At 49.2% G+C, this 21,686-nt stretch overlaps 1 protein-coding gene across 2 annotated transcripts in view; it reads right to left on the bottom strand.

Moving 5' to 3' along the window:
• The window catches only part of FCHSD2 (FCH and double SH3 domains 2), a 99,214-nt gene that overhangs the window by 12,269 nt on the left and 65,259 nt on the right, over positions 1-21,686 (bottom strand). The window contains exons 9-13 of one of the 2 annotated variants that reach the window (XM_072327037.1): positions 16,121-16,243; positions 12,850-12,945; positions 11,391-11,462; positions 7,646-7,762; positions 6,563-6,667 (exon numbers count right to left, since the gene is read on the bottom strand). In XM_072327037.1, coding sequence (XP_072183138.1) covers positions 6,563-6,667; positions 7,646-7,762; positions 11,391-11,462; positions 12,850-12,945; positions 16,121-16,243 — 513 coding nt within the window. The remainder of the gene's footprint in view (positions 1-6,562; positions 6,668-7,645; positions 7,763-11,390; positions 11,463-12,849; positions 12,946-16,120; positions 16,244-21,686) is intronic. The other variant, XM_072327036.1, reaches the window with a different exon arrangement.

Raw genomic sequence — 21,686 nt, 5'->3', positions numbered from 1 at the left:
GATGGATGGATGGATGGATGGATGGATGGATGGATGGATGGATAAATGGATGGATAAATGGATGGATAAATGGATGGATGGGTGGACGGATGGATGGATGGACAATGGATGGATGGATGTACAGATGAATGAATGTACAGATGGAAAACGGGCGAATGATGGCTGGATATCATCCTGAAGCAAAGTAGCCACTCCCAGTTTGTCTTTATGTTCTGGTTCTGTGCAATGGCGTGAGGACTTTTTGTGTGCCCTCAGCACACGTTGCGCAGAACCGCTCATCCTGCCTGTTACGCTGTTTTACCTTGTTATGCAATTTCCAATTAGCTCAAGTTACGCAACAAACATTAGTCTAGGCATGCTGTAAACATTTGTATCTCCTATTAGCTCTCAGCCTGCTGTAAACCACGTTGTTTGTACCAACTTGTTAGCTAAAATAAACAAGCTGCTCCAAGCTCCTTGGCTGTACTTGCTAAGAGTTTGAAGTCAAGGTATGCAGTAAATGCAGTTGAGCTCCCTCCCTCTATTTACACACAGTACACTTAATATTCAACAAAAGCTCGTTCCAAACCACAAATGTTTTGAGTTCCATTCCATCGCAGACAAACCATAAAAGTGCTTTAAGTGTGAGGTCAGGTCTGCACTTGAAAGATGTATAACACTATTTACAAGCAAATGCATGCATTTTTTACCTCCCTAAATGATTGTACTGGTAGACCAGGGCTAACAAGCTTCCTACCTATGTGTATATAGTTAAAATAAAGCCAGACGGTGATATAACCTTATTCTGCTCCTTGTGCAGGAACAGCTGCATATTTAAAGACACGAGCACTTCATTCACACATCACTGTGCTCAAACTGGCTGGGGCAAACTACAATGATGATGATGATGCCAGAAGCTGGAGCTAACCCCACCATGCAAGGATCCACCTCATACAAAGGGCACAGCTTGCTCCATCTTCCCTTTTGGTTTTGGCATGGGAATGGAGCCATAAAGCCACAGACCAGCACTGAAAGACAGGGGGTGCCTACAGAAAATCACCAAGGACTGACTGACCTCCGCCAACAGGAACTTGCAGACTTGAAAATATGTTTAACCAAGCGAGCGTCGACATTCCCCACAACACAAAGTGTCTCCAGGAAGGCAGCTGTGCTCCAAAAGCACTGGAATGCTGAAACCCAGCACTCACTGCAAGAGCTGGACGCTGCCCAGATTGCATTGTCATTAAGCCTCACTGCAGGAGAGATATTTTCCTACTTAATAGTGAGGTTATTTACTGTTGCTGTTTACCAATTATTATTTAATAGCTGAGGTCTGGAATTTCATGATGTTCATTTAGAACTGTCAGCCACCCGCAAAGCTTACAAACAGGGTTTAGGTGGTTCCCACTTCTCTCTGCTCTCCTCAGCCGATGGCACGTTATAGGGAGATGAAAGGAACAAAAAGCTTCAAGAAATCCCAATATTGTTATCTGTTTCTCGCATACCTATGTTTGCTCTACATGGAAGCGGAGCTTTGTTTATTTACTGCTCCAGTCTTAATTAAGAAAAGGTCTTTAAACCTACAGCTCGCACGAGATGAAGATAAACAACTGGAACTCATGGCAACCAAACCCAGCAAGAATATATTCCCACATTGCTCTTTTCTACACCCAGAAAGAAAAGGGGCCATAAGGAACCGAGTGCTCTTTACATCCCACAGACACCTTGGTTACAAGTCCTTTGAATGGGTTATGAAACCGTCAGGGTAACAAGCAAACACAGAAATCCAGCCAAGCCGATGGAACGCAGTCCTTGAAACACTCTGCTTTGTGACTGTTGGCTCAGCTTTGAATGGAGCCTCCTAGAAGTGAAGTTGCTTTGTTTTCCATCACTTTTCAAGAGGCAGAATAACACCGTGACCAATGAGCAAGACCCCTCGCTATCCTGCCTGGATTTTGTTGGGGTCACAAAGTCGTTTCCAGGTAGCTGGGCTGAATGGAAACCACCCAAAGTAAGTCATAGTGTGCATATAAACTGTGTGCTCATCAACCTTTATCATCTTTCTCTGCATTCCTGCTATGTCTACCAGAATATTTTTCCTAGTTAGAAGATTCAGAGACTTCCCTTAAGCAGAGGAACAGAGGGAGCTTCCAATGCACACCTCGTGCTCGAGCACACAGGAAACAAGCAATGTGGATATGGATGTCCTCAGAGCCTGGACTGATCTCTGATCCTGGTACCAAGCAGGTCTCTCTGAGTTGGAGTCCTATGGCAGTTATTCCTCATCTTGGCCAACCTGATCTCCTTCTAGGATCCAGTGGCTTGCCTGGTGGATGAGGCAAAGGCTGTTGGACTACCTTGCCTTCAGCAAAGCCTTTGGCACTGTCTCCAACAGTATTCTCCTGCAGAAGCTCAGCCCGTGGCTGGGACACTGTGCTGAGTAAGGAGCTGGATGAGGGCTAGGTCCAGAGAGTGGTGGTGAATGGAGTTAAATCCAGCTAGTGGTCAGTCACAGTGGTGCTCCCCAGGGGTTGGTACTGAGGCTTGTCCTGTTCAGTGTCTTTAATGATGACCTGGATGAGGACATTGAGTGCACCCTTACTACATCTGCAGGTGGGTGACGCCAAGCTGGGGGGAAGTGTGGATCTGTCTGGGGGTAGGAAGGCCCCACAGAAGGACCTGGACAGTCTGGACAGCTGGGCTGAAGCCAATGGGATGAAGTTCAACAAGGCCCAGTGCTGGATCCTGTGCTTTGGCCACAACAAGCCCAGGCAGCACTACAGGCGTGGGGCAGAGTGGCTGAAGGCTGTGTAGAGGAAACAGACCTGGGGCATCCAGGGATCTTTACAACCATATTGTGCCATACATTTGCAAGGCCAGCATTCCCAACCCAGGGATGTCGGGAGCAGCCGTGGTTCAGATCTGCCCAGCTCAGCATCATGCAGTGCTCATCTCACGCCGGGAGAGCAATCTGCTTACCCAGCACAGCCTTCCCAAACATATGTTTCCTGGGCAGAGCCGGAGGTGGCAGTAAGTGACATTTCACAAATGGAGCTTCTTTTCCTGTTGCTAACCTTGCTCCCTTCCATCTTTCCGGTGAAGCATACGGAGTGAGAATTTCTCCCATTTCCTATGAGCAGAGAAAGGTCAAAGAGAGACGTAGGAGAAGATACACAGCACACGGTGAACAGATGAGATCCTCAGATAGAACAGGAGCACAGCCAGCAAAACCACTGTTATCAGAGCACAGGCAGAAATATTCATTGCCATCTATGAGGGGAGACGACAGCAGCCCTCTGTCCACAATTAGAAACGAACCTAAGCTTCTGAACTAATCAAACGAAGTCAACGGCGCCGTAATGAGCCTTAATCAAATGCTATCTGCTACAAACACTCTCTTGAGGGTCGTAGATATCCTAATTACGAGACAAGATGCATCCCCGTGTAATTAAGTGGAAACTGGATTAATTGCTGCGGAGTCCCCGGGACCTTCCTAGAGAGAAGACCTCAGCACAGATGGGATATCTCCCATCGTCACTGACAACAAATATTTCAGCCCTAAGACCAACTGCACTTACTCACACCAGGCAAGCAAAGTGCCGAGGCCATCAGTGTGAGAGAGATCTGAGAGGAACAGGATTGTAGTAACTTCACCTCAGCGCCTGGGATGTGGGTTGAAGAAACAGTTATGGAAGCCAAAGGGTCAGCTTCAACTCTTCCTTATTCCTGCAGGACAGGTCAGTGTAGACGGTATGTGTATGTACAGTGTATTGAATACAGTTATATCTCTAATGTCTCAAATAGTGGCAAATTGGGAAGCAAATGAGAGCTATCAAACTGCCTGAACCAACAGGCACAGCAAACAGAAGTCCAGGAGTTCAGTTCAGTTAATTCAGTTGGTTGATTGAGAGCAAAGAAGCCACACAATTTATCTTCCTAAATCAGTGAGTCTTTAAGGTGCCCACCTGCTCTCCAGATGATGCTCAAACTGTGCCACATCCAGTGGAGATGCACAGCTCTGCTCCCAGTGCTTGTCTTTCTTGGAATCCACCCATACGAATCAGAAGTTAAAAGCTGTTCTGACAAAGATGGAGCTCCTCCAAATCTAGACTCCATGCTACAGCATTAATTGCACCAAATTCTACCCTTTTGCCAAGGCCAGAGGTGTTATCGGACATATTCACACATTTACTGTATAAGAACCGAGCAGAACAAACCAAACCAAACCCTTGTCACCTTAAGAGCAATAAAGAAAGTATGTGCTACGGTTATCAGTTACAGCCATTGAGTATCAGAGAACCACACAATGGTTGGAGTTGGAAGGGACCTCTCAAAACCACTGGGTCCCACTGCCAGCAATGGGCACCACAGCTCCACCAGGTGCTCACAACACTGACCTTGGGTGTCTCCAAGACGTATCACCTATCGTCTACCATCTATCAGTTGGATAAGAGCATGCAAGAAAAAGTCATATTTTCCCCAGTTTTTAATCAAGGAGGGTGTTCCATGAGAGATCACAAAGAAAAACGCCTTCCATCACATGGAGAGCAAGATCAAAAACAACCTGCCGAGCTGTGAATGTGCCGACCTCCAAAAAGCCAACAGGAACCAGGTTTCTTCAAGATGTCTCCATCGGATGCACACTTTTACTGTATCTCTTTGCTTCAAAATGTGTCCACTCCAGCATCCCCAGTGCTTGTGAGACAAAGCTGTGGGTGTCTCTGTGCACTGTGGGCAGTGGGACCCAAAGGTCTTTAAGAGTCCCTTCCAACTCCAACCATTCTGTGGTTCTATGATCCTATAGAAACGCTGCTTCGGAAGGAAAATACATTTCATGAGGGAAAAAAAACCAGAGGTGGGAGAATGCCTCTGGAGTGAGGAACTGCAGTACATAGTAACACACAACACGAAGAGGGTGGACAGTGATGGGGGAATGGCTTTAAAGTGAGACAGGGGAGGCTTAGGTTGGATCTGAGGAGGAAGTTTTTCCCCCAGAGGGTGGTGACGCACTGGAACAGGTTGCCCAAGGAGGCTGTGGATGCCCCACACCAAACACTGTGAAACATATCTCACAGAAGAACAATCACCATCTCTACCTCTTCCTAACGCTGCTAACAAGGAGTGCATCCATCACTCTGCATTTGCTCTTGTTAGATGTGAGGACTGTGAGCTATTTTCTCCCTTCTTTGCTGCCTTACTGACTCACCTTCCCGGCAGGGTGCTTCCTGCCCACTGTGCCTCCCAGCCGCGCTCTGTCCCTCCTTCCACTTTTGGTTAAGACCACTCCTTCCTACTGAATGCTGCTGGCGTTACTGCTGATCTCACTCCTCATTTCTCTTATACAAACCTTCGGCTTCTCGGCACTTTCTGTCTATTCTCAGCTATAGTGAGAAGGGTGCAGAGGAGGCCACAAAGATGCTCAGAGGGCTGCAGCACCTCCCATACAAAGACAGGCTGAGGGAGCTGGGCTTGTTCAGCATGGAGAAGAGAAGGCTGCGGGGTGAGCTCAGTGCAGCCTGCCAGGACCTGAAGGGAGCCTACAGACAGGAGGGGAGTCAGCTCTGTGAAAGGGAAGATAACAGCAGGACAAGGGAAATGGTTTGGAGTTGAAGGAGGGCAGATGGAGGTTGGATGTCAGGGGGAAGTTGTTTACAGAGAGTGGTGAGGTGCTGGAACAGCTGCCCAGAGATTCCCTGTAATGATGCCTACTCGGGATTTGCAAGCACTTCTAGCTGTTCCTGGGCAAGAACTTCCTCTGCAACTTCTTATCCCAATTCAGTTTCTGCTGCTGTTTTTATCTTTCATTCCCATGCTCTCTCTGTCCTCGCGTACTTAATCATTAACCACACGCACACTGAATCACTCTGGAGCAAAGTCTGTTGGAAATGCATTACTCAGAATGAAGGACAACTGCATTTCAGAACACTTTCCGCTCAGAGAAGTGAGTTTGCTTTAGCAAAGAGGTGAACATTCAGCCTATCAGCAGGTGGAATATTTTCACTCTGCATTTTCAAACCTCTTGAGCTGGAAATCACAGTCCTAATTACACCAGCTACTCTGATTATCTACGAGAAGCACTTAACTGAAATAACTGCGTTTGCTGTACAGTTTTAATTATGCAACGTGCTCGGCTGTAAATGAATAGATCGTTTCCTCTTGCTTGCAGTAGCTCCTGCGGCCACGCAGACAGGCAGCTTCAACAGCCAAACTTAGTCAAACACAAAGCCAAGAGCCTGACACAGCCCCCAAAAGGCCTCACAATCCACTGCAGCCTTTTCATGAGTGCCTCAGAGAGGAGGTACAAGGAGTTACAAAGAGCCCTTGAAGTACTTTCCCACTGACACTACAGATATGTGTATCCAAAACCATAGGCTGCCCAAGGAGGCTGTGGATGCCCCATCCCTGCAGGCATTCAAGGCCAGGCTGGATGTGGCTCTGGGCAGCCTGGGTTGCTGGTTGGTGACCCTGCATATAGGGTCCACCCCCATTTTGGATGCTCACATTTCCACACCTAGAATTAAACAGCAGCAGCACAAACCATTCCACGTTCAGCAACGGAGGTGTCCAATGATGGTTGTCTTACCTCAGCCTTGCGAATGCTCTCTCTGGCTTCATCTATTTTCTGCTCCAGTTCCACTCGGGTTTGTTCAGACATCACAGGCCCGTGGCACTCCAGCTCTTCAAGTGTCTGCCAGAAACAGGAACGTGCACCAGAAGGGGGGGGAAGGAATATTATGTTAGATCCACAGCCATTCACAGCAGTGGTTGGCCTGACAAGGCCAATGGACAGCAGTCCATCGCAGGCTACACAATGATGAGCAAGACACAGCACCACTGAAAAGCACAGCATTTCAAATGGAAGTTTACTTAGGAGAACACTTCAACACCTCAAAGAAAAGAAGATGCTGTGCTATGAACCCACTCGTCTGCATGCTGGTATTTGCATATCTAAGTCAGACACGTTGGTCCTTGCTTATGTCAGGTTTAAAAGAGCAGCTGAAATGGGAAGTGAAAAGTCACCAGCACCGTGACAGCCCTGAGGCAACGGGAGCCAAAAAAGGTTTGCTGTGTTTGCAGGAGCTGTGTGTGTGCAGGAGAATCACTGAATGCAGGCTGGAGCTTCCTGCCTTTATGGACACAGACATAGGGAAGGCCAGACTGGATGTGGCTCTGGGCAGCCTGGGCTGCTGGTTGGCGACCCTGCACACAGCAGGGGGTTGGAGCTGGATGAGCACTGTGGGCCTTTGCAACCCAGGTCGTTCTGTCATTCTAAGATTCCCAGACAGGAGCATGAGAGCCACAGACATTTCAGAACCATTCTGACCCACAAAAGGCTGCACTTCTCCAAACTTTATTCTCACTCCCAGGCAGTCTCAGCTGCATCCCAAAACCGCCTTGGCTCCACACAAGGCAGATGAAATGCATCCCTCGGTTCTTTGCAGCAAAAGAGAAGCAGTAACTTCAGATTTATACGGGAGTAACAAAACACACTGACAAGCTATAAAAGCTGAGCAGCTGTAAAGCTGGTAGTACCGAGACAAGATAAGATGAAAAAGGCAGATTGCCTGGAGTGACATCCCATACAAATAACTCCTTGGTGCTGGAAGCAGCAGCTCTTCTTTCATACAGCTGCAAGAAGTGAAATGTGCAGTGTTCCCCAACGTACCCGCTGGCTGTGGATGATGTTTTTGTGCTCGCGGGCCACGCGGGTTGCCCATTTCCGAGCCTCCTTGTTGAGGCTGTGCTCTTCAGTCGTTCCAGTTTCCGATTCCAGTTGTCGACTCTGGAACAGAAGACAAAGAGAGGATGAGTCATGAGAAAGGCCTGGGGCTGCCTCTGTATATATGACACTATTTACTGAGGTGATAACTTCATCTTGCGTTATGAGGGCCCTATAGGATACAGCCCGGGATATTGTTTCATACAAAACCAACTCTCCTCCTTACAAACTTTGTCATGGCGGCACATTGAGAAAAGTCAACTGCAAAAGCAAAGCTCTAAAGAATCCACACCTCACTGTCCTGGGAAAATCAGTCTCACTGAGACACTGAGCACCACAGTCCTACTGCAAAGACGGTTCTGAGGGATACAAGTGAAATACACTTTTGGTAACACACCATTATCAGAGAGATGAAGAATGAGCCAGTCTGGGAAGCCAACTCATTTCTAGAGTAAATACGCACCATAGGAAGCAAAGCTGAGAGGTGAAGTGGGATACAACCAGCCATTTAGGCTCGGTTTGCATCATCTGTCATCAAGTCATAATGCCACCAAGTACCCGAGAATAGCAAAGCCACTTTCACTGTCCAGACAACAAATGTCTGCACAACAGCAACTTGAATTTGAAAGCACCATTTCTGGCAGCGTTTCATATGGAGTCTGCTCTCATTGCTGGTCAGTAGCCAAAGAAATACATCTCTTCCTCTCAAGAATTGCCATTGGAAGCACGATGATGCAGGTCTCTGTTCTCAACAGACTGTTCAGAACCCAGCTGGGAATCTGAAGATGGACCTTCCAGCATTTGGTTACTGAAATCACACCTAATCTTCCCATAGTTTCCATATACACTACAACCCTACCTGCATTTACACATACATCTCAGTCTTCAGATGCCCACCAGACTCAATTCTTCCATTCAAGTCAGTTTCCTGATGTTCCTTCTGTATTTGGGGCTGTTCTGCACACACTTACTGTGCCTGGACTGCACGAGGATAACTGAGCAATGGTTCTTTTCCAAGCCAGTCTCACTTCCCATCAGTGAGATTCTTACTTACTTATGACCAACCCTTGCAGGGAGGAGGAAGGGATATTGCATGATGTTTTTCACACAGCTCAGAGCAGCTTTAAGAAAATCATGAGCCAACTTTGGTGCCCATGTATTTCCACGCTCCTCATTTGTCTCAGCAACCACAGCAGCTGCATTCACATCTAACATCATCACATCGCCTGGCTTTGCTCCTATAGGAAAGCACAGAGTACTTCCAATGCAGAAAAGGTGCTGTATTGTTTGGACCTCTCCATATGGGTTTATATACATGAAGGTAGCCATTACCATTATTATTATTAGTATTATTATTATTAGCCAACAGTTTGTATTTCAGAAGCTTTTGTGCGTTAAAATACACCTCCCAAACATCAAATATTTATATCGAATGATAGAAAATAAAAAGGTATTTATAAAAGGCAGCTGCTTTAAAATATTGAAATGCATTCATTATTAAGCGAGCCTTAAACAAGTCTTAAAATATTTAAACCTGCTTTATATTAAAAGCGGAAGGTGTAAATACAGAAAGAAGAAACAAATGGGCCTCAGCTCTACAAGGATGCACAGAGACCAACAAACTTCACGTCTAGCAAAGCAGAGCCCTTTGCTGAGTCCTGCTGCCCATTTCCACTGTGATTCCTGATACCTTCTTCTACAAGCACAGGAGAACAGCCTGCTCAGACATCCATGCAGTTTTGCCTATGGATGGGGGAAGGGGTGAAGTTCAACCCTATTTCCCCAGAGGGAAGAGAGGTGAAGCTGCAAAACTTCCTGCTGAACTGATGGAGAGGTGGTTTCTCTGCGAGAGGAAAACACATTTCTCACGTTGAGAAGGAGCCCTGCAAATAGTGTTTGGTGATAGTTATAGGGGAACGACAGCATCAGTGATGTACAGGGGAAACGATGGGTAGGGGCAGCAGAAAGAGGCAGGAAGGAGCCCCACCTGGACAGCTGGTGCTGGCTGCTGGTGCTGCTGTCCTCCAGCAAATCACAAACAGCTTTTTGCTGTTTGGCCCCTTTTCTCACCCGATAACACGCAGTTCAAGGAAAAGAACCTTTTTCCTAAGCAGGAAATAGAGAAAAGCTGGCTCATTTCCTTTCCATTTTGCCCTGTTCTTACGGTTATGCTTATCTTGGAAGTGTGAGGACAGCACGTTTGGATATTGATAGGACAAGGGGATTTAAAGTGAGACGGGGGATGTTTAGGTTGGATCTTAGGAGGAAGTTTTTCACCCAGAGGGTGGTGATGCACTGGAACAGGTTGCCCAAGGAGGCTGTGGATGCCCCATCCCTGCAGGCATTCAAGGCCAGGCTGGATGTGGCTCTGGGCAGCCTGGGCTGCTGGTTGGTGACCCTGCACACAGCAGGGGGTTGGAGCTGGATGAGCACTGTGGGCCTTTGCAACCCAGGCCATTCTGTGATTCTCTGATTCTATGCTTTCAACAGGTAATGCTCTCCTTGTTTACAACACTCACAGTTGTCATTTCTCCATTCCAGTAACACTTAAACATCCCAAGTGTTGATGCCAGTCACAGTGTGTCATGTGCTTAGTCTGAATCTGTGTGCTCTTGGACCAGGCAGGCATTAAGCATTGGAGTGGATCTAGAGATCACCCTCCGTGCATCTCCTTCAGCGTTAGTGCTCAGTATGAGAACCATCATGCACATCCCACAGGAACACAACACCAAAACCTCTGCAGACCACGGATATAGAGAGGATGTGGCAACAGAATGCTTGAGAACCGCTCTGCTGTTATTCCATCCTTCAGAGGACTTACTGCAAATTCCGAAGCCGAATTGTGAGCTCAATCCCTCCCTCGCTCACAGCTACTACATGAGAACTGGTTAAAACATAGCTTGCCATTTTTCAAGCAGGATCCCATTAGTTGAGCTTAATGATTTGGGTCATGATGGAGTTTGTAGGATATTTTGTTTTAGGGGACGGGGGGGGGATGAAAACTGGTTACAGTGTGAGCAGCCAGATGGTCTGAGACTGCAGCACCAGGAAGAGATGCAGCAATGTAACAGCCCAGTTGGGTTTGCTGAGCCAGCAGGAGCTGCACCCAAACAACAGAGGCAGCTACAGACTGAGAATCCCCTTCACTGCCTCTGCAGAGCTGCAGGTTAAGCAGTGCTGTGTGTATGATGTGAGGCCATACAAGAGCTCATCAGAGAACCATCAGATTTTCCTTGCTGAAGACTTGGACATGAGTGAATTTTTGCTCTCTTTAACATGGGGATCGCTCTCCGGAAAAGAACAACATGCAATAGTGATGGGCTGCATTGCCTCAGCATGCACTGACAGCCTGCAGTCGTGCTGCAAGCTTCCCTGCTCACACCAGAGATGTAACCAGTCCCACACATCACCATCCCAAGCTGTGAGACTGTAACTCGTAGCCCCAAAGGACTGCAATGCCAATTCCTAACGCTGTGCAAGTGCAGAAGAGAAGCGTGAAGCTCACCTCCACAACCAGCAGCATTCTTTTACTCTACCTTCAGTCTCACTGTGAGAAGAGCCCGTTTCTTTTACAGCTGTGTGATGCATTCTGTTGCCACCTCTACATGGCTGTGAATTCAGCATCCCCACGGCACATGCAGGGCAGGAGCGACACAGACACCGAGGGCAGATGACAAACACTACCATATACCTCTGCTATAGTCATTCGCATGGCACTGACAGGTGAGGGCTCGATGTCCACCAGCTGAACCGTGTTAAAACTCTGGAGGCAGAGATTGCACAGGGATGGAAACACAGCAGCAAAGGTTAGAGAGGCACAGCAATGGTTAGGGAGGTTCTGCTCACCGCACTGCAAACAACCTGACGTGGTGTGCAACCCTCTACAATGGAGCTGGGAGAGCAATCGGAACAACTTTAGAAACAGAAAGATAAGGGAAGCAGTGTTACAGGGGTTAGTAGTTTCGGATTAATAACACTTGTGCACATCCATGAGGAGAACTCTTCCATCTGATGACTCAAACCGGAGGTGAAGATGTTTTCATCCGAGCCAGTTTAGTAAAGGATTTAAGACATAAAAAGCTGCGTACGGCTCATTTTCTTTGGGCCAGATTTACTTTACGTTGCTGTTTCTTATGAAAACATTCCTGGTGTGGGTGATAGATCAACACGTCACTATTTTTAAAGGGTCGATAGGAAATGTATTTACCTACTCTTAATTTTAACACCGTTAATGATTGCTTTGCAAACAACACATAGCCCAGCATGGTATTTTCCAAGGATTTTCGGAAGGCAATGTTTTAATGGCACACTAAAATCAAGGATTTCCTATATGTGGACTTCCAATTCTGAAGGGAACATATAAACAGGAGGGGAACAGCTGTATATGAGGGTGGGCAGTGATAGAACAAGGGGGAATGGCTTTAAAGTGAGACAGGGGAGGTTTGGGTTGGATCTGAGGAGGGAGTTTTTAACCCAGAGGGTGGTGACGCACTGGAACAGGTTGCCCAAGGAGGCTGTGGATGCCCCATCCCTGCAGGCATTCAAGGCCAGGCTGGATGTGGCTCTGGGCAGCCTGGGCTGCTGGTTGGTGACCCTGCACACAGCAGAGGGTTGGAACTGGATGAGCACTGTGGGCCTTTGCAACCCAGGCCATTCTGTGATTCTCTGATTCTATGCTTTCAACAGGTAATGCTCCCCTTGTTTACAACACTCACAGTTGTCATTTCTCCATTCCAGTAACACTTAAACATCCCAAGTGTTGATGCCAGTCACAGTGTGTCACGTGCTTAGTCTGAATGTGTGTGCTCTTGGACCAGGCAGGCATTAAGCATTGGAGTGGATCTAGAGATCACCCTCCATGCATCTCCTTCAGCGTTAGTGCTCAGTATGAGAACCATCATGCAAGCCATACCCGGCTTTCCTATGGCCAATGTAGAGCCCGTGTGGTGCTCCATTACCACCCACAAGCAAAGCTGCTGCCATTGGGCCACCCATCCCAATAATACAGTGTGAGCTTCAGCCTGATCCAGTGAGTGCTGTGAGCTTCGAACGGACTGACACACCAGTGAGCATCGCTCTGTGCCCTGCCTGTGGCATCCTTAAAGATAAAGCAAGGGCAAATAAAGCAAAGGAATTCAGGGTGTCCTTACAGTGTCGCTGTCGCTCGGTTGGAACTGGAAGGGCTGTGGTTTGTGAAACACGGAGTTCTCCTGTAAGAACTGCTGTAGATTGTAATCTCGCACCACCTGGAACATAAGAAATGCCATTTAGGGAGGTTGCTTCCCAAACCAAAGCGTGTGTTACAAACACTGATAAGAGTAAAACGGCTCTTTCCAGCATAGACCACATTTCATAGCAGAACCTCGAATGCAACCAAAGGAAATGCACAGGTTGGTTCTGAGCCATAGAAGTGACCCAGGGGACAAACACTGGAAGAGAGCAACCGAACTGATATCTGCTGCTGAGCAAAGAGAAACAGCCCAAAGGCAAAATGGGAAACAAGCCCTGCAGACAGCCCGGCCCTCCCCCTCCATAAACACTGCCCTCTCCTCTTGTACACTGTTCTTTGTACAGTTTCTTATACTGAAGTGTCTCCTCTTTACACAAATCAGTGCTTGCAGGAGCTGAAAGGACCATCTGGGATAAAATCAGTTACAAAACTCATTCCTTTCTGTTCCATCCCCAGGGAGCAGCAGCACTGCGGTCCGCATTGCTGAGCTCTGTTGTGTGTGAGCAGGGAAACACCGCCTGTGCTCAGTGTGCACTGCAATGGTGATGGCTGCAAAATATCCACCTTAAGCTCCAGAGAGAAATGTAAATAGTGCTGCAGGGCTGACATTGCAGGGATTTAAAACGGTAAAGTGCATAATGAGAGCTCCAGTGGTAGCAGTGAAAGATGCATCAGCCCTCCTACAGTGAGGGTGTAGATCAGATAACTCCACGCCGTGGATACTGAGGGCAAAACAGAACATGCTTCCTTTTAACGCCTTCAGCTTAGATAGAGTGGAAAGCAGCTCCTTTATCCAGGTAGGAAAAGGCACCTTCTCAACAGCACACTGCAGAAATGCTCCCTCTGAGGAATGCAGCGTGGCTGCGTATCACGGCTGCAGGAGAGCTGCGTGAAAGGGTGAATGCTGGGAGCACAGCGCACAGTGCAGTTCACAACTGTTCAAAGCAGAATCAAAGGACGCCCGAGCAGCCTTCTCAAATGGATTTCCTGTTGTTCAGAACTCAAGCCCATGTTCTCCTGCAGCTTCTTCATGAAGTCAATGTCGATGTTTTAATATAGACTTCTAGACTTGAAGTCACTGGAACAGGTTGCCCAAGGAGGCTGTGGATGCCCCATCCCTGCAGGCATTCAAGGCCAGGCTGGATGTGGCTCTGGGCAGCCTGGGCTGCTGGTTGGTGACCCTGCACACAGCAGGGGATTGGAGCTGGATGAGCACTGTGGGCCTTTGCAACCCAGGCCATTCTATGACTCTATGATTCAGAGCTATGGCACACGCACAGTCAGACACGAGCGAAAAGGCAGCGATTGGCCCCAGCTGAAAGAAGTTTGTAGATGGAAAGATCACAGAAATGCAGTGACTCGAAGCAGCAAATGGAATTTCAGAAACGTGTTTTTTAGCAAACCAAATCTTCCACCAGGAAATGCAGGAAGTACGAGTCCAAAGTAGGGCTGTCAGCTGGAAAGGAATCCCGGAATGAGAACTGATTTGAGTTGGAAGGGGCCTTTAGCACTCATCCAGCCCACCTCCCTGCAACAAACAGGGTCTTGCTTTTCTCTTAACACAGTGTTATGCAGAGTGGAGTTTCCTGGTGGATGAAAAACTGACCATGAGCCAGCAGTGTGCTCCTGCAGCTCGGAAAGCAAATGGGATCCTGGGCTCCATCAGCAGAGGGGTGGCCAGCAGGGACAGGGAAGGGATTGTCCCTCTCTGCTCTGCCCTTGTGAGGCACCATCTGCAGTGTTGCATCCAGGTGTGGGGCTCTCAATACAAGAAAGACAGGGAGCTGTTGGAGAGGGTCCAGAGGAGGCCACAAAGATGCTCAGAGGGCTGCAGCACCTCCCATACAAACACAGGCTGAGGGAGCTGGGGTTGTTCAGCATGGAGAAGAGAAGGCTGCGGAGTGACCTCATTGCAGCCTGCCAGGACCTGAAGGGAGCCTACAGACAGGAGGGGAGTCAACTCTGTGAAAGGGGGGATAACAGCAGGACAAGGGAAATGGTTTGGAGTTGAAGGAGGGCAGATGGAGGTTGGATGTCAGGGGGAAGGTGTTCATAGAGAGAGTGGTGAGGTGCTGGAACAGCTGCCCAGAGAGGCTGTGGATGCCGCGTCCATCCCTGGAGGTGTTGAAGGCCAGCTTGGATGGGGCCCTGGGCAGCCTGGGCTGGTATTCAGTGAGGAGGTTGGTGGCCCTGCCTGCGGTGGGGGGTTGGAGCTTCATGATGCTTGAGGTCCTCTCACCATCTTTGTGGTCCTCCTCTTGACTCTCTCCAACAGCTCCCTGTCTTAAGAGCAGTGTCTTAAAGATCCTATCCAACTCAAACAACTGCCATCCCATGATGAGAGCTGACCTGAGCGATGCACAGCAATGCACATGACTGGAAGGCTTTTACCAACAGAAGATAAAACAGCGTTTCTCCTTCACTTCCCAACTATGACTCAAAGACAGCCTTGAGAGCAGCCTGTTTCGACCCCCTCACTGTATACCCAACACTGTGCAAGGCAGCACACTCAGTGCTGAACACACAACGTGTTACAAGCGTTGTTCCAACACAAGCTGCTCTGTTTCTGTGCAGGTGGTTCAGGGATCCATAGAAAGGAATATTACGACCACACCGAAGCAGCTCGTTTGCGTTCAACGGCAATTAGTATTTATTTATTTGTTTTGAGCCCAGCACATGAATTATTGAAGTACCCAAATGATCCTGGAAGCGATCACGTATTTCTGATTCTGGCTGCTCGACAAAGCAAACAAACCACGAGCGCGACAACATTCAGCTGCTCCCAGTGTTTGCTGTTCTTAATTCCAAAGACAGAACGCCGCAATGTTTTGTTTCTAAGCTGACAATCAATTATTAAGCGATGAGCCGAGCGGTTGGGTACGGTTTGAATGTCATGGGTGAGTAATGCTGCTCCACACTACGCAGCTCAGGACCCTCAGTGGCACTTTCTCTTGGTTGCTGCTCTCCAGAAACCCTTTGCAGTGTAAATGCACTCGTGAGAACGCAGTCTGGGTGGCAAGAGGAAAAAGTCTCCCCAGGAAAAGCGTCTCGTTTACTTTTAACTTAATACCACTCTGGTGCAAGCAAAAATAATAAGCCTTCAGTTTTTGTCATTATTTTGGAAGCAGGTCTGGGAACTTCTATATACCCAAAGTATTTGGTTACAAAGAATCATTCAGCACGAGGCTTACCCTGCTGGAAGTCTCCAGTAAAAACTGGAAGGTGTTCTGTACGGCTTGGCACGTCTCGAGTTCAGTCCTGCTGAGTGCCATTAAATAATCCTTCAGGTGATCGTAGACGTTCCCATCCAGAGCCTGGAGGAAAAGGCAACGCATTAAAGAAAAGCACGATGCACTTCAGAGCGTGATGTACAGAGTAATAACACCATGGAAACACAAAGGTCGGAGATGACCTCCAAGATCCCCAGGCCCACCCCATCCCATCCCACTATGGATCAGCATCACAACTTGCTGCTTCAGAACACCTGTGGGGGGAACCCACTACTCCCAAACAGCCTGTGCCAATTTATTAACAGTCTCACTTTGTACAATGCCCATCTGAATGCTTTCAAGACACGATCATCTTCCTGGAGCAACCTCGGATGGTGACACGCAGACGTATTTCATTTTGACAGGGAGGACCAGCGGTGCTTATCTCCATTAGATGGCACCACAGAGCACCACAACAGCCCCACGCTGGGTTACACCATCACCACCCAACTGTGTGAGGCAGCCACAGCTGAGAGCTCAGCTCAGGTTTGGGGAGATGCTGTGATGGGACACAAGTGACCCAGGAACCACAGGGCCACGTGAAGCCACCAGCCCAGAGGTGCACCAGCCATGGCACCGCAGGATGCTCCTCACCCAGTGCTTGGTGTGACCTGCTGGCTCATGGCACGCCATGCAATGCCAAATGCTGAGCAGAACTATGGTGTAAGCTTCAAAACTCCCTGAGGACAACACTGGAGTTCAAATGGAGAAGCCCTGTTGTAACAGGAGCCCTAAAACCACAGTGCACAACCAAGGTTATGTGGAGGTCTAGTGCAAGCTGTGTGCTGAACAAACACCAGCTCTCAAATAGCTGACAGTTCCATTTAATGTCACATATTAAAGGCAGGTTTCCTTGGGGTCTCTTCCAATACAAGCCATTCTAGGATTCTATGTACCAGACCTGGAGGTTTGTGGTCCTGCCTGTGGTTAGGGGGGTTGGAACTCGATCCAAAATGGTGTATTCCAAATGTGCTTCAAAAGGCACTGCTTTCCTCAGCGCCCAGCCACCAAGCACAGCTCTAATGATGGTTTGCCTTGCAATACCCTGCTAATGCATAAGGCATGACCTGCTGCCAGATGGAAGGGATGCCATCCAGAGGGACCTGGGCAGGATGGAGAGGTGGGCCCACGCCAACCTCATGCACTTCAACAAGGCCAAGTGCAAAGTCCTGCACCTGCATTGGGGCAATCCCCAACAGATGGAGCTTGGGCAGAGAATGGCTGGAGAGCAGCCCTGAGGAGAGGGATTTGGGGCTGTCAATGGATGGGAGACACACTATGAGCCAGCAGTGTGCGCTGGCAGCCCAGAAGGCCAATGGTGCATCAAGAGAAGGGTGAGCAGCAGGGACAGGGAGGTGATTCTGCCCTCTGCTCTGCTCTTGTGAGAGCCCACCTGCAGCACTGCGTCCAGTTCTGGGGCCCCCAACACGAGAAGGACATGGAGCTGTTGGAGAGGGTCCATTGGAGGGCCCTGAAATGATGCTGCAGCACCTCCCCTATGGGGACAGGCTGAGAGAGCCGGGGCTGTGCAGGATGGAGAAGAGAAGGATCCAAGGAGATGTTATAGCGACCTACCAGGACCTGGAGCCTGGGCTATGGGAGGTGTCCCTGCCTACAGCAGGGCTTGGGACTGGCTGAGTTGCAAGGTCCCTCCCAACCCAAACCGTTCTGTCATTCTATAATCCCATCCTGGGGGGTTTTACCTTTGACACTCCATGAGCTTTTATAACATCAGATCCTCACTGCAATGATCGCAATTATGCAAACAGCAAAGTTAAAGCTCCCATTGCAAGTGCCTTTATCTTCACATCAAACACACGCTGCTCCAACAGCAGCTCCGTTGTGCACTTTCAGAGGACACAAACAGTGCATTTATACACTTTATTGCCCCAAACGAGACCTGCAGGCTTTTGGGTTCGAGTAATTCTGTCCCTGAAGCTTTTCAGACCAAACACTGCATTGGAGCGTTATCTCTGCTAATAAATGGAAATAAACAGTTTCAACTTGGCAATGTAGTTGTAACTTGTCGGTTTGCAAAGCAGATGCCAGTTTTATTCCAGTTTGCTGTCAACAGCGCTTCCCAACCCCCAGAAGCAACCATCAGAGCTCTCCCCACCTTCATGTCATTCTGCTTTCACGTCAGGCCCAGCAGGAGGGACTCCTGCCATTTAGCTGATGATTAAACTGTATTGGAGTGGATCCCTGCAGGCCTTGCACAGCTGGCATTGCAGCGCTCCGAGGCAGATGATGACAAATATAGGGCTGGGGAAGCTCAGTTGTTCCTATACACTGACCCGCAGTGCCCCAGAATTGGTGGAGGTGCACACTGTGCTCATGGAAAGCACGGGGATGGATGCTGATTTTAGGTTGGATATCAGTGTACAGATCTGTCAGTGCAGCAGGACTGCAGCACAGCCTCCCTCCTGCCGTTAATTAACAGTGCTTTGGCTGTGATGAAATCCTTAAATAACAAATGAGAGCTGCCAGGACTGAAGTTATTACAGTTAGTGCCATACGATGCACACCCTGACCTGCTGGCCGTGCTGCTTTGGTGCAGCCCAGGATGCAGTTGGCTGTCTGGGCTATAAGGGCACAGTGCTGGCTCATGTACAGCTTCCATCCACCAAGGTCTCTCAGCAGGGCTGCACTCAATCCTTACATCCCCCAGCTTGTATTGGTTGTGAGGGTTGCCTAAACTGCATTGAAATTGGCCATGGTTGCAGGGCCATGAGGGGCTGTAGGGCCATGAGGGGCTGTAGGGCCATGAGGGGCTGTAGGGCCATGAGGGGCTATAGGGCTACCATGAACATCCCCTCTGCCCCCTGTGCTTGGGGCCAAACAGCTCAAGGGACCCCAGCTGCTCCTCACCCACTTTGCCCTCCAGACCTTTCCCCATCTCTGCAGTTCTCTGGATGCTCTCTGACATCTCTGTGTCCCTCTGGCTTTGGGGTTGCCATGTCCCTTGCACAATGATGCTGAAGGCAAAGCATTTCCTCGCATGGGTGGAGGGAAGAGGCCAAAGTTGAGTCCAGACCTGCTCCTCCCTGCCTGCAGACTGAGCATGGAAAGATAAGCAGAAGTTGTAGAGGAACTGACCAAAAAATCATTGTATTTGCGGACCAACACGTTTTGATGTTATCTGTCATCCCAATGGTATGGCATCACAGCAACGGGGCCCATTTTCCTGCTCAGCAATCGAAACAAAACCCCCAAATAATAAGGGAGATCTGTATCACCGGTGCCTTCTTCCATCTATTTTGAGCAGCCAATTGAACAGCTACAATTCAATTACGCCACCGCCCTATTCCCATTCCCATTGGAAGCTCTGCTCTCTCTGATCCCGGTGTTTTTGCTTTGGGAATAACCTGTAAGCCATTCAGAACAAGGACTGCTTTTCTTCCTCTGTCTCCCTAAACTCCACTCTAAACCTCTTCCCACTTCACAGCGGAAGCTCAGTTGAAGCATCCGTTGGGTCTTGGGGAGGTGCAACCCAAGCACGGCAACAGCTTCTTGGATGGCAGCAGCCACTGTGAGTAAAAGGGAGGAAGGGCAGGAAAACCCATTCCACAGCCATTTTCCCTTACAAATACCGAGTGCCTTCCTGCTGCTGATTTCCTGCAGGCACCTCCTGCTCCTGGCGCAGAAGAGAAGCTTGCTTGCTGAGATCTGTTAGCTTTCTCATCCCTTCAGTCGCTGCAGCATCGCTCGCTTCTTCGTCGTCACGACATCCCAACATAAAAGTGAATCAACGTCCGCGGGTGTTTGTCAACAGAACACAACTCTGGTACAGAAATTACCAACAAAACCCACGATCAAAGCCATGTAAGCGTTGCGAGCAGCAATGCCTGCAGCAACCACGGATCTGCTGATGTACTGCAGCCAGCTCCCTCCTGCTGAGCAGCAGAGCAGTCCTGCAGCATGAAGGCACCGTGATTCTGAAGCCTGAACTCTGCTTTAAACGTGACTGGAAGCCCAGTGCTCATCCTGCCCCTTATGGCCAACCTGCCCAGGGCCCCATCCAAGCTGCCCTTCAACACCTCCAGGGATGGACGGGGCATCCACAGCCTCTCTGGGCAGCTGTCCCAGCACCTCACCACTCTCTGTAAACAACTTCCCCCTGACATCCAACCTCCATCTGCCCTCCTTCAACTCCAAACCATTTCCCTTGTCCTGCTGTTATTCCCCCTTTCACAGAGTTGACTCCCCTCCTGTTTACAGGCTCCCTTCAGGTCCTGGCAGGCTGCAATGAGGTCACCCTGCAGCCTTCCCTTCTCCAGGAAAAAAGTCCATGCACCAAGAGCCAGATCTCTTCCTCTCCTCAGTCTGTCTGCAGCCACCTCCAAGGGCAGTGTGTGCTCCTCACCCTGCAGGGGCATTCCTGGGTACAACATCAGCAATAAAGTCATGAAAAGAAAGACCAGAAGTAAAACATACACACTAACAGCTGTCTACTGAACCGACACACAGAAATGACAGGAAGTATCTCCATCTCTCCCTCCTTTCCCCTGTGCTAGAGAAGGAGCCCTCACCACAGCATAGGAACAACATTGTCAGCATGTGAGGGTGGGAGAACTGCACCTCATTCAATGGGAGCTGTTGGAGAGGGTGCAGAGGAGGACACAAAGATGCTCAGAGGGCTGCAGCACCTCCCATACAAAGACAGGCTGAGGGAGCTGGGCTTGTTCAGCATGGAGAAGAGAAGGCTGCGGGGTGAGCTCATTGCAGCCTGCCAGGAACTAAAGGGAGTCTACAGACAGGAGGGGAGTCAGCTCTGTGAAAAGGGGGGATAACAGCAGGACAAGGGAAATGGTTTGGAGTTGAAGGAGGGCAGATGGAGGTTGGATGTCAGGGGGAAGTTGTTTACAGAGAGTGGTGAGGTGCTGGAACAGCTGCCCAGAGAGGCTGTGGATGCCCCGTCCATCCCTGGAGGTGTTGAAGGCCAGCTTGGATGGGGCCCTGGGCAGCCTGGGCTGGTATTCAATGTGGAGGTTGGTGGCCCTGTGTGTGGTCGGGGGTTGGAGCTTCATGATCCTGGAGGTCCCTTCCAACCCAAACCATTCTGTGACGCTGTGACTCATCAACCCCCCATGAAAGTGGAATTGAAAAATGCACCAAATCCTCCCAACGTCACAAAACTGGGAAGTGGCAGCACATGACCCCATTCAACAGAACGGAACTTGGGGAGATGAATGTGGGCAGTCTGAGATGTTGTTGCCTTTTTTGTTCCTCATCGGTGCTTTGCTCCTTCGCACTGCGCTCCAGCTGATCTGCCTTCCTTCCCTGTGGCAGCACGAAGCTCCTGCTTGGGTGCCTAGGAGGGAGCAGGCAGCGTTTTGAAGCCCATGTGGTTGGATGGCAGGGGGTGTTTGTCAGCTGTTCAGGCTGGAGGTTGTGCAGAGCAAAGCAATCCAGCTAACAGCAGCACCGGGTGCCTTCAAAGTTGCTTTGTGATCCTTGGGGTCCCTTCCAACCCAAAGCACTTTAGGAT

Source organism: Excalfactoria chinensis, chromosome 1 (genome assembly GCF_039878825.1).
Source record: "Excalfactoria chinensis isolate bCotChi1 chromosome 1, bCotChi1.hap2, whole genome shotgun sequence".
Taxonomy (NCBI): domain Eukaryota; kingdom Metazoa; phylum Chordata; class Aves; order Galliformes; family Phasianidae; genus Excalfactoria; species Excalfactoria chinensis.
The sequence above is the reverse complement of the archived record's forward strand: the minus strand, read 5'-3'. Positions and strand labels throughout refer to the sequence as shown.